The sequence below is a fragment of the Canis lupus genome, chromosome 20 (assembly GCF_003254725.2).
Source record: "Canis lupus dingo isolate Sandy chromosome 20, ASM325472v2, whole genome shotgun sequence".
NCBI lineage: Eukaryota > Metazoa > Chordata > Mammalia > Carnivora > Canidae > Canis > Canis lupus.
In genome coordinates, this window is record NC_064262.1 from 27,937,718 (window position 1) to 27,954,276 (window position 16,559).

General features: G+C 39.5%; 1 protein-coding gene across 2 annotated transcripts in view; it reads right to left on the reverse strand.

The window, feature by feature from the left end:
* The window catches only part of SYNPR (synaptoporin), a 290,191-nt gene that overhangs the window by 139,183 nt on the left and 134,449 nt on the right, over nucleotides 1–16,559 (reverse strand). The window contains exon 1 of one of the 2 annotated variants that reach the window (XM_035703529.2): nucleotides 3,190–3,632. The exons of the other annotated variant lie outside the window; for it this stretch is intronic. Within the exon in view, the coding sequence (XP_035559422.1) occupies nucleotides 3,190–3,213 (24 nt within the window). The 5' untranslated portion in view covers nucleotides 3,214–3,632. Of the gene's footprint in view, nucleotides 1–3,189; nucleotides 3,633–16,559 lie in introns of those variants that run through there. 2 annotated transcript variants of the gene reach the window in all.

Below are 16,559 nucleotides of genomic sequence, written 5' to 3' on the forward strand. Positions count from 1 at the left end.
TTTCACAGACTCCCCTCATGACTAATGTGCCTTGCCTCCAGTCCGAAAACTGCCAGTTGAAGAGAAATTCCAAACATATTGATTCTATGTCACTTGCATTTTTCCCCCTATAAGACTCAACTGAATTTTATTGGCTTAAATGGATTTCAAATGGGACGCTCAGTGCTCAGGTGCAAAAGAATACATTTGGGGACTCTGGATTTCAACTTTGTCACGCTCCTCAGCATGTTTATCGGCAGCTGTGTACGTTTTTTAATGACCCAGGTGGTATAGACACTTTGCAATATTCTACCTTAAGTGCCACCTCCGTCCTTTCTAGCTAGCCAAAAGTGAGAGAAAATCATGCTGGAGTCAGTTAAAGGAAGTTGAGAATTCTACAAAGTTCTCTACAAATAAATCAAGTCAGTCACAACTGCTTTTTACATTTGCATCAATGACGAACCAGACTTGAAATTCCGATATTTACAAGTTATCATCCCATCTTTATTTTTACCCTACACTCAAGAGATTGAAAGTCAAAGGGATGGATTTCTTTTAATCAGTTAAAAAAGCTACCTTAATTTAGCCACTTCTGCATATATCTCTCCGTAGGCTGGCTCCCTTTCGTCATGTCCACATCTTTCTGGATGCACAAGTTGAGTGGAAATAAAGCATACATTCTCCAGTTTCAAACACATAATTAGCTTGGAGTCACAAAAGCACAGCCTGAGTAGAAGGAGGTTATGTAGGGTCGGAAGGGGGAAAACAGTAATGAAAATACAATGTATTATTGCAAGTCCTGAGAAATCATTCCAGTCTAGGAGTCAATTGAAGATTGCATGAAGTGAAGCCCTGACAGGGGACTCATGAAAAGCATGACTTTAGAATGAGCATATCTGGTTCTGAGTTTCATCACCATCACCAGCATCATTGTTATCATCATCACCATCATCACTGTCTTGCCTCAACAACTTACATATCTCCCCTATGTCCCTCCGGTTTCTTATCTGTAGAACAGGGAGGCTGTGTTAGCTACCTCGTGGAATGGTTGTAAAGGTTAAGCAAGCTGTGTAAAATGCTTGGCACAGTTAAGCATACTATAGGTACTTACTCAGTGGAAACCACTATTGCACTCTTTATTTTGCTAAAAAGAATAAGTGATCTCATTGTGATATAAACATTCATTCCCTGTATTATTTTCCCCCAACATGGCACAGATTTTTATTCCTCAGAATAGATTACAACAGTTTTTTGTTGATGACATTCTGGACTTATCCGAAGTGATGCTTTTAAAGACTGTGCACACTAACCCTAAGTCAAACTAAGGATGCTGACCTGTTTAAGACATAGATATCCCATTCATTGCCCTTCCGATGTCAATGAGTCTAAACATGTTTAGAGGCTTAACACTTTTGTAAACTGGCAGCCTGGAGGAAAAGACAGATGCTTTTACCCGCAGGGTGCTATCCCTCTCACATCTTCATTAATCTATATTACTGAACAGCTTCAGATGATAATAAACTCCATTTTCAGCTAACAACTTTGTACATAACCTATTCTAAAGCCATAAAAGGAGAAGGATGACAAAAGACATTAGAGATGTGGAGGAAGAGGGGCTGGGTGGGGAGGGAGACGGATGTTCAATGCTCTTGGCTTCATTTAGCAGTAAATATCAACAGCCCAAGGATAAAAGTTTTGTTTGTTTTGCAGTGAATGGTTGGCTAAGGAACACTTGGTTCCAGCGATGGTTTATGGCATTGAAAGCTGTTATTAGTAACACTGTGACCACAGTAAGAAGCAGTGGAAGTTCATGTGGATTTGTAGCATTTTTGAGGCTGAACTATTTTTGAGGCTGAAGTAGATTAATCAGAATTTAAAATTCTGTTTGTCAGAGTCACTTCATTCCAGCATGCAAAGGGTGTGTGAGGAGCAGAAGGCCTCAAAGAAAGTAGGAGTGAGGATCAGTGCATTTCCTAGACACTCATTACTAGTTCCATGAATTGTCCTTAGATGATGCAGGATCTAAATAATTGCCATTCTGAAGATTCTATGCCTAATAAGTCCAGGCATGCATGACATTCCCAACTTCACTTTCAAAATCTTTGAAAAAATATATAGCCAGACCTCATCTTGCTTTTTATTCAAAGGTGCCTTTAACTTTCATTACAAATATATTCTAATTCATTTCACTATGAGAAAGTCTGTGCCGATTGGTTGATTGTGTAACATAAAGAGAAAATTAAAGCATCAGTTTGTTTCCGTTGGAGCAATTACTTAATCATCTTATCTCTGTCTAGGGTAATTATATTAACAGAATTTCTCCCAGACTTCTGAGTTAATAACAAAGAATTCAGACCTCCTAATATCTCTGGAAACAAAAGAAAAACGCAGCTAGCCAGGTAATGCATTCAAAAGTCATTACTAGCAGCAGTGACCAGATAGGCATGTTGCACTAGTTTGAACTTAATAACAGCAACTTTTCTCTTGATCAGCTTCGGATACAGAAGCATGAGAGCCAGGGCTGGGCATCTGACAGATGGTGACACAAATACATAGTGCAAAGAAAGAAGAGAAGCAACAGCTACTTGTGATTACATCTTTTCACGGAATGCTAAGGATTTACTTTAATGACATGAATACTTTTCATAAATTCAGTTCATTTAAAGGTGCACCAGTACCCAATCTTACAGGGAAACTCATCTCATTCATTCCATCTTTATAAGACCTTATGAAATTAGCACACCCCTTTCGGCACTGCATACAATGTTTGGTAGCTATTTATGGAGTTTAAGAAATTATTGTTCTGACACTGACAAAGAAACTTTCATTAAAATGGCAAGCAGGTTGTAACACAATGAATATACTTAGGACATTAAATACTCCAAAGGGGAGAGGTAGAATGACATTACATTTTTATAAAGCCCAAAATAAGTTTGCTTAAATAGTTTCCTTACTATGTTAAAAGAAGCCCGACACATCCTTCAACAACTAAGGTAAGCATCACATTATCACACAGCACAGCCTCTTTGACTTAAAAATATAAATATAAGAAAGCAAAGTAAAAAAAAAAAAAAAGATGTAAGATTTCAAAAATGATATCTGGAGAGAAAAGTATGCAGCCTAAATGTACCTATGCAAATACACATGCACACACACATACACACACATCTCCACAGCCAGCAGTAAATCAAGAGAGATATAAAAACTTACCGGAGCAAATATCACCATACACATTTACAAAAGAATTGATAATCCAACTTCCCTCTCCTGAAAGAAAATAGAGGTTGTCTCATACTAAAAATAAAGCTTCTCTGTCCACAGCACCAGCCACTTGTCCCTCTTTTTATGAAGCAAAGGAGGAGAACAAGAAAATCAATGAGGAGGGAAAGTGAGATGTTATACCAATCAGGTAGCAGCTCCTGCCTTATTTGCAGAGAGATGGCAAAACGGTCATATTATTAGACAGTGACAACCCACAGCCGAAGTACAGCAACCTGATACTTCCCTCTGGTGAAAGGCTGCCTGCCTTGTGGGGAGGTGGTTACCATCATGGTGAGCTCCCACACTTGGCTCTTTGCTCACAACTGCAAGCACGGGGCTGCTGTGCGCAAGCAGGCTGCATCATGAAGAGAGCACCATCTCCCCCTTTACTCCGGGAGCCCCCTCCTCCCTCAACATAGCGCTTAGAAACAAACTGGGAAACAAAAAGGAGCCAGGATTTTGTGGGTTGGGGGTGTGGGTGGGAAGTGGTGGTTTTATAAAATCCTGATGAATAGATTTGCATAGATTAGGTAAATGTTTATATGTTTGTTTAAAAAAATTGCCCTCGTTTTTATGGAAATGCCTGGATGTTATGCATGATACCCACTTGAGAAATTCATGCACCACCCATAAATAATCATTAAGGTGATGGTATGGGAAGACTTTTCTGGCTCTGGCAACTGGGGAAGGGAAGGGACAAATTACAACTTGGTTGCTCATTTGTTGCAGGAGTGTTACCTAAACCTTCTGCAAAATTATAAAACTGAAAAGGCTTCAGAGGTTTAAACATGACCTGGGTTTGCTTTTCCTATGAACGGGCTTCTGCAGGAAGGAGATGAGCTTGGCTAGTTCAAGGGGCCAAAATCATGGCATCCTGAAGCAACATGTTTTGAGGGGACTGGCACTGAATTCATGGAGAGGCTGCCCACAGCTCCCCTGCTCCCCTCACACTGGCTTCCTGAGGGCAATTTCTCTTGGTGGCCTGTACCTCATCATTGGCCCAAGAGACCTCTATGCCTCTTCCCTTTCTGTTCCCCATTTGAGGCCCCACTCAGCATAGAAATAGTGTTAGGCTGGCTCAGGTGTCTCTGTTTCACCTTTTGTGCCACTGGTGATGGCCAGACCCAAACTCACCTTGACTGGCCATGTTTTTTATTGGTAGATATTAATTCAGAATTTGTCCAGAGTCTTTCTCTGGCTCCCACCCCCTCTGTCTCTGTATCTCTCACACGCACAGCACCACCACCACACTGCATCATACATCATTATCACCATTACCTCTTTGACTCCCTTTCATCCTTCTCTATACACAGAGTAACCACTTTGTGGGCAGGGAACGGCAGCTGGCCATGTGGGAGGTTATAGGACCAAACAAACAAACAGATAAGCAAAACATGATGAGGAAGCAACCCGGGGTCTCTTCCTGAACCTCTACTTACCAGCCAAGTGACTTGGGTAGTCTCTTAAGATCTCTGAGCCTCAGGCTGTAAAATAGGCGTGCTAATACCTCACAGTGCTGTCATTAGAGTAATATGGGGAACTAATGAAAAAGGCTAAGGCAGTGCTTTCCAACCCAAACTACACACAGACAACCTGAAATAAGGATCCTTCAGCTGCCTTTCTCTTCAGCTTTGATCTGCTTGTTCCTTACACACAGACCTTCAGGATACTTAAGAATGCTTCAAATTGTGCACAACTCATGGCCCCTTTGAAATTCTGATAGGAAGCTTACGCCCCCTTACTCTCTCTGCCACCACCCCTCATCTGCCAATTGAAAAATCATTGCATTTCAATGAGGGATGTTACTCAGGGGAGTAAATTAAGCAAGTGAACACAGTTGAAGCAGAACAAAATAGGCTAAGAACCACCAGGCATTTAAGTTCACACCCAGCAAACATTGTTGAATAAATGAATGAAAAATTGAGTGAAGGAATAATGTCCCGATACTGAAGGCCACAGTTCACTGCTTGGTGAGCAGTGTTGGAGTAGAGCTAAGGAAGTCACTGTTCTGGCCACACATCCAGAGGGGAGAATGCCATTTTTTTTCTTATAACATGCACTTTAATATATATATATTTTTTTAATTTTTTAATTGGAGTTCAATTTGACAACATTTAGCATAACACCCAGTGCTCATCCCATCAAGTGCCCCCCTCAGTGCCCATCACCCAGTCACCCCATGCCCCTGCCCACCTCCCCTTCCACCATCCCTTGTTCATTTCCCAGAGTTAGGTGTCTCTCATGTTTTGTCACCCTCACTGATATTTTCACTCATTTTCTCTCCTTTCCCTTTATTCCCTTTCACTAATTTTTATATTCCCCAAATGAGTGAGACCATATAATGTTTGTCCTTTTCCGATTGACTTATTTCACTCAGCATAATACCCTCCAGTTCTAGCCACGTCGAAGCAAATGGTGGGTATTTGTCATTTCTAATGGCTGAGTAATATTCCATTGTATACATAAACCACATCTTCTTTATCCATTCATCTTTCGATGGACACCGAGGCTCCTTCCACAGTTTGGCTATTGTGGACATTGCTGCTAGAAACATCGGGGTGCAAGTGTCCCAGCGTTTCACTGCATCAAGAATGATATTTAATAGTTTCTTCAGGGTGGAGAGTGAGTCAGTCTCATCAATTTTGAATATTAAGAGCCCCATTTCAAGTAAAAGAAAAGTTTTGTCTTCCACATAATAGTGAACATTTCTTGAATATTTGCTGTCAGATGATCTTCTAAGAGATTTCCTTCCTTTCCTTTCCCTTCCTTTCCCTTTCCCTTTTCCTCCCTTTTGTATAAGTGGATTACCTTAAGTGGGCATCACAAAACTAGGAAGAGCTACTATTTTTATTCCAATTTACCAGAGAGGAAATCAAGATGGGGGTTAAGTAACCTAATCAAAGGTACACAGTCAATAATTATTAAAGTCAAGACTTGAACCTAGTCAGATGCCAGAGTCCAAGCTGTTAATGACTCCCCTCTAGTAACTACAGGACAGTACTTACACTTTTATTTCTTTAGCCTACAGGATATGAGTATACACATATGGATACACAGACCCTGAAATAATTTCACAGCTCTTCTCACTGTGTAGATTCATAGTATAGAGACCAGGAACTCTGGTGTCGACAGGTCCACTGAGCTGACAAGTCCCATGCCTAGGCTCTGCTGATCTTGTATGAACTTGGCCACCTTATTTAATACCCTAGGAGATAGGAGGAATAAGCCTCAGTCTTGGGATTTCTGGTGGTCTGTTTGATGACCCTTTGTGTCCTCTAATATGTCTATGCTTCACTTTTTCTCACAGTTTGAAAGATTTCCGCCAAATGATCTAAAGGCCTTCCTGGATCCACTTTGACTAGATAAGGGTCTAAGACTAAAAATTCAAATTTGATGGTTGAGTTACCTTTTTTTGGCCCCATATTTTGTGTCAAATAAAGTATTAACATTCTCTACATTTTCCTTGCTACCACCTTACCACCAATCATCTCTCGCCTGAGCCAATGCAATAGACCCCCAACAGGTCATCCTTTTACTCTTATCCTTATAAATCATTCTCTGTGTATTATCTACATTGAGCTATTGAAAGTATAAATTAAATCATATCACTCATCTGAGAAAAATTTCAAGAGCTGTCCAGTAGGCTCAAAGTAAAACTGAAATTCTTTACTATGGCTGCAAAGCCTTATGTGTCCTGGCTCCTGTATACCTTTTTGCTTGCATCTAATTCCAACCCTCTCTCTCTCTACTCCTCAGCCACACTGGCCTTCTATGCTTTTGCACTTGCTATTCCTTCTGCCTGGAACCTTCTCTACTTAGGTCTTTGCCTACTATCTCTTCCTCTCCCATTTTCTTCTTACTTATACTCTGTTCTTCAGAGGGTCCTTCTTTCCTGACCCTACCCTAAAAAAAACTCTCTTTCTTCCCAACTACACCTTTTCACATATCCTCTTTTTTTTTTTTTAATTGTCATTGGTATTGTGTGTGAGATATGTTTTTTTGGTACTTCATATTGCCCTTGTTTATTTATTGTTTTAATATCTTTCTTCACTAGGAGACAACCTCTATGGAAGTAGGAAACTTGTTTTGCTCAACACGATAATTTCGGCATTTAATAGAGTACTTGGCACATAGCAGGTGCTCAACTGATATGTGTTAGATAAACAAATGTTAAATAAATGAATAAATCAACATGAAAACAAATTAGGCTTAAAAACAGAGGCAAAGAAATCTAAATTTATAAAAGGAGCTTAACCTTGAAATGCAGGGCAGGTGAACAAGGGTGACTGATTCATTCATATTAATGGACACAAACTGTTTTCACTGCTTCATTCAGGGAGTACTCTTCAAACGTTGCAGATTTCAGCATCATATTGATTAAAGTGGAAGTCATGTCAAAAATAGTGGAGAGCGCCTGTTGTGAACCACACTGATCAAATGTTTTATAGAAACCTGGGTTCCCAGGATTCAGTTCACTTAGGCCCATAAAGAGAAGCTGCTATTTTGATACTCAACTGTATATTTGTCATTAGAGAAGTAGTCCTGTCAGCTAGCCACTTAGACTGTCCTTACCTTCCAATTTATCAGACTGTTCAGACAGTTGGATACCACTCTCTAACATGCCATTGGAACTGACAAAAATAAAGCCATATGCCATTTTTTGATGGTTCTTGTTTGAAATGTGATATTAACATTGTTGCCTCTGCCTTAAAAATAACACTTATCCATTATTAGGCTATTAAAAATAGAAGTACAGTGTTTTCTAAGTTGAGCATTTGTAGAGAAGGTTAAGTAGATTAAAATAATCTGTGAGTCTCTGAAAATCTCATTAGCAATGCTAATTTCCAATATGGTCCAATCTTTAACTCTGATCTTTCAACTGAGCATGGCCTTCAGATAACTTCAAACAAAAAATTTTTTTTCTTTGAACTGGAAAGCTTGTCTCTCCTTTGGTGGACATACCTTCTGGTGCATGTAACAGTTCCTCTTCTATACTGCTTCTATTCCTAAACATCTGGCCTCTCATTAGGAATCCTTTCAGGCCTGCCTGCTCCAGGGTTAGACAGTGGGAGAGCTAGCTTTCTAAGCATTTAGCAAACATGGAGAAGAAAATTCCAGCACTGTGAGGATCACTCCTTTGCTGTGGGGGAAGGGAAGTAATCAAAGACAAGAAGACTACTCTGGCCATTCTAATAAAGGACCAAGGGAGTTAGCGGAGTTTCTTCTATTTTGCTTCCAAAACAATTTCAACTCTTTCAAGCTATAGCAATGAGAGCACTTACAATCAATCCACTTATGGAACAACCTTGGCATCTTTAATGGTGTTTCTCTGCTCTGACTGAGCACAACTCTTACCAGGGGAAAATGCAATTTATTCTAATGTAAACAGGTATACAGTGTCAGGGAAGGACTTTCTAAACCTCTTCCTTTTTTATTTCCCTTGTAAGAGAAAGAGTATTTTTCTCCAACGCTGTGTCTTTTCCTTTTGAAATATCTAATGAGACAAAATAAAATCAATATCACTTGAACATATTTATTTATTAGGTCATTAGCTTTCCTCACTAGAGTTCAAGGCTGGCTAAAAGAAGCTAAACATAGAGAAGTTTGTGGAAACAGGGGAAACTAAGAAATATAGTGGGACAAGATTTGAGGAGTGTTAGGATATTTGGTTGGCAATGTAGTCCCACCTGGGAGATAAAATGGTAGTTAAAATAGCAAATCAAACATGTTTAAGACCCATTTTCTGAAGGCCATGAATCTAAGCTCTTCGAAGGCAGGATAATATCTTACTCATCTCTAAGTCCTCAGCCCATAAGTACACAGAGCAACCAAAGATGATTTGCTTAATGAGGGATGGAGAGAATCATCTAGGGACAGAATAGGTATGGTTAAGAGCACTTCCCTTTAGGAACACATTGTGTTGGTCAGCTTCTGCTTCTCCTAGATCCCCCTTATCCCCCCTACTCTGTGACCCAGAAGGTTGACCTAAATGACCACATTAATGAGCAACATATTCCCATGTCATCCCAGTGGGAGGTGCAGCCAATGAGACGTACAGTCAGAAGAGAGAGTGGGAGGAAACTGTGGTCTGGGTATTTATTCTCTTGATCCTTCCCAATGGCCCCTGATTAGTTACATCCCTCTGGCAAAGGCCACAGGTGCTGTGAAGTTACCTTCTCCATATAGTTTTTCTCTGTGTGTGTCTCTCTCTCCCTGCAGTTGACCCTTCAGGCCTGGGGTGGTAACAGCTCCTCTGTTATTTACTAGGTACAGGACAGGCATCATCCTTTTTTGCTTTATTTAAATCCTTCCCACCTCTTTTTAATTCACCTTTTTTTAAAAATTCCCCCTCAATTAATTTTAGTGCCCCAGAACTTTCTCACTTGGAACCTGAATATACAAACAGGTGGTTTTGAGTTCCAGTTCTGTCCCTTACTGTTCATGTAGTCTTGTCCCATGCCCTCACCTATAGAATTGGGTACTTGTAAACTAATGCTACAGACTACTCACTACATAGCAAACATTGAACACATAACGATAATGATGACGGTTTTAATCTTGATAATGATTATGTTTGGCAGCTTCTGTTTGCTTTGTAGATATGACGCATAGCTCTTTCATTTTTCCTTTACAGAGAAGAACTTACCATATTTTGGAAAGGAAAGGCAAGCCCATGCCCTGTTGAGAAAGACTTAGCAGATTTTTCTCCCTTGAATATAAGAAAATACAGAAATCACATTGAGGCATATGGCTTAAAACAAATATTTGTTGAAATTGGTTTTGAGAGTTGTTTTTCTGAATATTCATAGTATACTAGTCAATCTACTCAGCCTATAGCGCAAGTATGTGGAGAACTGCATCTTTCCAATACTTGATGGAGAACAGTTTATGGATTCTTAGATGTCTGTCCATGATCTCCTGGACCTCAGCAATGATTCTAGATTTATTATGTACTGGGTAATCTTCTGTATTCATTCCTTTTCTAATTAAATTTTCCAAGCCAATGGAGGGGCTTAGTCCCATTAGAAATTCCCTTAATATCCCAGAAAGACTTGATTCTGGAGAGAAGAGGACTTGGGTTTTACGTACCACAACTAAAACCTACTTGGAGATTCATGTTCTCAATATGGAAGAACAATTCTCAAATCCACAGAAACTTGGTCCATTTCCTAAAGTGAGACGGCAATCATTCATTAGCTCAAAATTTTCAGTTCAACAACTATTTATGGAATGTGTGCTATATGCCAGGTATGTGCTAAGTTCTGTAGATTCAGTCACGAAAAAGTTAAACAGCTATTCTACCCAAAATAAACTTTATATCTTTCGCTGGTTTTTCTGCATAAGGCAAGATCCTACTAGGGCCTGGTGTATAAATAATGCTTAATACATACTCGTGGAATTACTGAATGAATAATGCTGAATTTCTATGATGCATTTCTTAATTATAAAGGAAATGCATGAACATATTGCCCTCGTCTCACAATTTTAATCTTTTAAAAGATATTTATTTATTTATTTATTTGAGAGGGTAGGGGGGAGGGAGTGAGCCAGTGAGAGAGAAAACGAGCAAAGGAAGGGGCAGAGGGAGAAGCAGGCTTCCTGCTGAGCAGAGAGTCCCATACAGAATTTAATTTCAGGATCCTGGGATCAAGACCTGAGCTCAAGGGAGCTGCTCAACTGACAGAGCCACCCAGGTGCCCCTAGTCTCACAATTTTTAAAATGTAAAATGTAAAATATGACCATAAAATAAATTTTTGGATGATATTCTTTTTTAAAAATGTATTTATTTATTCTTGAGAGACACACAGAGAGAGGGAGAGACACAGGTAGAGGGAGAAGCAGGCTCCTTGCAGGGAGCCCAATGTGGGACTCGATCCTGGGACTCCAGGATCACGTCCTGGGCCGAAGGCTGCACTAAACTGCTGGGCCACCCAGGGCTCCCTACTTGGATGATATTCTTATATGCACTAGAATATAGATGGCACATTCAAATGACCAAAACATCTCAGTTCACATTATAAGGATAATCTTAAAAAAATTTAGGGGCTCCTGGCTCAGTAGAGCAAAGGACTCTTAATTTCAGGGTCATGAGTTCAAAGTCCACATTGGAGCTTAAAAATAATTTTTTTTAACTTGAGAATAGTTAACATACAATGCTACATTAGTTTCAGGTAACATACAGTGATTCTCTATACGTTATGCTATGCTTACCACAACCGTAGCTACCACTTGTCACTATACAACACTATTACAATACATAAGAATAATTTTTAATATTAAAGCTTTTAAGCTGAATGCTAAGAATGTGGTAGAGATGCTCCCTGGCACCCACTGGAGATGGGAAGATGGTGCAAGGTTCTCCCTCTTCTCTGCTTCAAACCACTCCACTGTGTGCTATTCTATATTCCAGGCCTCTGCACTTGAACAAAAATGTTACATCTTAAACAAGAAAGCATGGAAAACCACTGATCTAATGGAGGAATTTGGCAATTGTCATTTCCTGCAGTGAATCCTTCTGATACAAATAATGATGCTAATCTTTATTCCTGGCTATTAGCCTCAGCTCTGTCCATGTACTATCTCATCTGATTATGATTCAATCCTATGATCCAGAATCTATTGTTATCTTCAGTTTACAAATGAGGAAGCTAAGGTTTAGTGCAGTTCAAGAACTTGCCCTAGTCTGCACAGCTAAAAAGTGTTAGAGCTAAGGTTTAAAGCTGGGTTGTTTGACTCAAAAGTCCTGACTGTAAGTCTCCATAGTACTAGCCTTGTTAATGTGTTTAGCATATACAAGGTGGACAGCTGAACATCGCCTCTCTGACTGAGCTTATATTCACTGGAAAGCAAAAGCAATGATGTATTTGAACTGCATAATTTCTGATGATTACACCTGTTGTTCTGGTGTAGAAGGTTAAAAGTGGTTCCACCATAAACCTCTGGACAGTACAATCATTCTTCCTCCTATCTTTCATAGCTCAATATTGCTTTGTACATAGTAGGTACTAATATATCTTTGCTAAATAATTAAAAAGAAAAAAAATGGATAAACTTGTTTAAGCCCATACTCATAATTCTAGTCAGAAAGAGCAAAGATGCAGCTCCCTGTTTTCTTCCTATCATTTTTTATAATAGAGAAAGCTCTATCAACAAATAGATGGCTTGCAAATTTGACTGTTCCTGACACATATTTCTTAAAGCCTGGTGTGGAACTACAAGATGAATAGTTGTTGCTATGATTAAGGATTAAGACTTTATATCAGAAAGAATCCCTGAGGTCCATTTTTTGCATGAATCTTGTTAGTACTCTAATAAGAGCATGAGACGAAAAACACAAAGACCATTTTCAATAATCTTGCCCAGTACACTGAGAAATGAATAGTAAATTAGATCAAGAGCTGTGTGAGTTTTTCACTGATAATTTCCCTATGAAGTGAGGTATCATAGCCAACTGTGTACATTTGTGTGACTCTTTTAGCCTTTCTAAACTTCAGTTTCTTTACCTGTAAAATGGGAATGATAATGCTGAGTTACATAAATAGCACACAGAAGGAAGACTGCTGGCAATTATAACAACATAAGTGACATGCATTCTCTCTCCCTGCTAATGCAAGAGAGATTTAAGAATCAAATGCTTGCAAAATGGCTTTCTGGTTTTCCTTTCCTTCCCAACAAATTGAATTAAAATCCCTCTGTTAAACCAGTATACCTCCAAAACCCAGACCAAATTATAGCTCTTAATAAATAAAATAGGGCATGGGTAGGAAAGGATGAAAATCTGTCTCCACCCATGTAGTTTACAAAATGTAGAATTTATAACATTTGAGTGTTTTTGTACTAGCTCCAAGGACACCAGTCATGGTCTATCTGGTTATGATTCCATCCAAAAGCATCCTCCCCACTCTGTTCTCACCCTCCAACCCTCAGCCTGATCTTAGGGATGTGTATGTTTATGATGCTGTGTAGCAAGAGAATGGAGCTGGTCAAAGTACTGGGGGCATTATTTTCGTTTGATATGAAATCTTTGAAAAATCTCTTTCTTGGAGCATTATTTAATAAAATATTAAATCTTTGAAAAACCTCTTTCTTTTGCCTGAGTATGTATTAGGCCAGAAGTGTCTCTGGATTCCTTAAAATTTAGACTTTCCCATTTGGTTTAAAGCAAAATAGCTGTTAGCCAATCGGATCTATTTGGCCAATAAAATATCCTGTAATTTCACTGACAACAACAACAACAATAAATTCTTCCTATCTGGAGAATGCTTCTGTATTCTTTGTAATTTTCCTTAATGCCTTGCTTCAGGTTTATAAGAAAAGATGCTGCAGCCTTGACAACCTCACAGGTCAGCTGTGAGGATAGTTCCTGTGGAAGCATTTTGAGAAGTGAAATTAGCAGTACTAAATGGAGCTCCTGTTACTTGCCGTGCTCAGTGTCTCCCTCCACAAACATAAGATGCAACTATTCTTCTGATAGTTGATTACTTATTACTGCAGGCCTGCTTAGAACAGTTCAAAATGCCATGTGCACTCACATAGAGAGAAACCAGTTTTCTTCTTCAGCTGTGCATCTATTTTTAAAATAGAATGCTTTACCAATGTCTTCCTTAAAATGTTAGTTCCTTCTCAAACCATCGCCGAGTTGTTAAGTGATACAAATTAAGAGAGTGAATCTGAAGAACAGGACATTCTGATATTTCCAGAATGTCACTTATCTCAACTCCAAGAGCAGCTCTTTCCCTCTCATCTCTATGAAAAGTGTGGAGACAGAAACTCCCTGGAAGGGGCTATAACACAGCTTGTTCTGACATTAGTTGTAGGAGAAGAGTCGGCCTGAGATTCTGTGCAGACAAAAAGAAAAAAAAGAAGTCTCTGTTATGACATGACAATGCCCTGGGATATGGACCTTGGGGATTGAAGCCACATAGTGCTATGGTTCTCAAACCTGGCTACATATCTGAATCACGTGGGCAGCTTACAAAAACCATGAATTATCAGTTCCAAACTCAGACTTCCTCAATCATAAGCCGAGAGGGTCCCAACTACCTCTTGCCAGTGTGAGTTTGACAATGCACAGGTGTGAGTCACCTCCATATAGTGCGCGAGGCACTGCAGTCAACAAGGCTTGTCACACAAGATGAGTTCCATATTCAGCGAAGACTCTGAGTAGGAAGAGGAGTCTCACCTAAGTGGAGAAAGGCTGCCTTCTGGCATCTGTTCCATGGGGGTGGAAGTGTGCATAAGGAGCCCTCGTGCCCACCTCTCTTCATACCTCTTTTGTGTTTTGGGTCTTCTCTTTGAGTAAGCACATGTTCATGCACACAAACAAGAGAAAACCAATAGGTAAGTAATAACTGTAATAACCATGGTCGATATCTCTGTGCCAGGCTCTCATCTAAACACTTCATATGAATTAACTCATTTAATCCTTAAAATACAAACTAAAAGCTCAAAGTCCAAAGGCCAACAGATACGCTACCTGAACCATTTCCTAGAATCAGATTGACTTCTACTCTCTCTCGCCTCAACCCAGCCCTCCTTCTCTCTGGACTCCAAACTCTGCTGGCCTATGTAGCACAGGTAGCCTTAAGCAACACTATCTTGGTTGCTCTCTTCTACAAGTATAACTCCTGACACAAGGTTATAAGTGCAAGTAGCTTATTTGGAAGGTGATTCCAGGAAAGGAAGAAGGGAAGCGAAGGTAATGCATTAATGACAGGTAATCATGAGGTGCAGGAAGCCGGTGCTCCTAGCCTCCGACTCCCTCTCCTTATTATAAGCCCCCACAAGCATTAAATATCCTCCCCTGCATTTCCTGCCTATGCTGCTTGAGGGCCTAAAGCCCTCATGTTGAGGGATCTGGTCCCTGCAGGAGGATACTGAGGTCCTGCATGAGAGCACTGAGTACCACACACATGGTAAGACGTTGGCAGTGACTGTTGCAATACCTACAGGTACCCTCAAAAGGCATATATCACAAGTAGAGATATAAAAAAAGGGAACCATGACTTTTTGTTTGATGAGGGTTCCAAGGACAGATTTTGTTGGTTCTGGCTCTCCTTGGACTGTATGAATTTTTTCTTTGTGTTTGTTTTGTTTTTAATGGGCTTGGTGATTTAGCTAACAGACCAGGCTGCTCTTTCCAGCCGTTTGCTTTAATGTATCTGCCCCTTTGCTTATGCTATTCCCTGCAGTAGAACTCCCTCACTTTTCTTCTTGGATAACCATTACCCTACTTGCCTTTCAAAGGCCAAGGAAATTATCACTGCCATTTTTTTTAGTTTTTTTTTTTTTTTCCTTTTCATTTATAGACCTTATTTCCTTCTCCCTGGGTCATTGTTAGCCATCGTCATGTTTGTCTCCCTCATTAACCCAAGAATTTGCAAGTGATATGTGTTTAGTAAATGCCTATTAATTGAATGGATAGACCATTTCTAAATAAAGAAATTTCAAGCTTACATATGATTTACCTTCAGAGTCTGGGGTGTGGCTGTGGCTGTGGCTGTGGAAGGGATATCTTGTTCCCTCCTGTGCATTTTCAAAATTCTGATACTTCATTCAGTGTTATTGATTTCTAGCATTTTCCTGTTTTTCATAAATGCTACATCACCATTTGATCGCAGTGCTGGCTCAAATATGTTTTATTAGTAAGGTGGTACAAGTGAGTTGACAAATCCAGTAGGTCAGTGACCTAACATTTCTCAAGACAGAGAAAGAAAAAGAGAAGTATTATTGACTTTGCTAGGCATTGGCAACAGCTTTATGAATCACCTTCCATTTTCAGAAACAAATGTTCAAATGTTGTTGTTGTTGTTGTTGTTGAAAGGACTTTTTCCCTGCTGGGGATTTGTTATTTGGTTTGTGAACTCCTACTCATCCTTCAAAACCCAACTTATTTGTCTTCCTCTCTGTGAATAGGAAAAGATGGTGACATTTTGGGGTTACTTACTCTTTGACAGGCACTGTATGAAGCACTTATGTTCTTTTTTATTTTTATTTTTATGTTTTTAAGTAATCTCTATACCCAATGTGGGGCTTGAACTCATGACTCTGGGATAAAGTTGCATACTCTTCCAACTGAGCCAGCCAGGTGCCCATACTTATGTTCTTTTATTTTATTTTCCCAACAATACTGCAAGGCAGGAATTAGTCCATTTTCAGAAAATAAAAGTGCAACTAAGCAAAAACCTAGCTAATATGTGATGAAATCAATATTTGAAGCCAAGTCTCTCAGCACAGTGCTCACAGCACATACTTTCTGCTTATTCTTAGTGCCAACCACATCTTTTACATAATCAACTATTTTTAGCATATACATCTT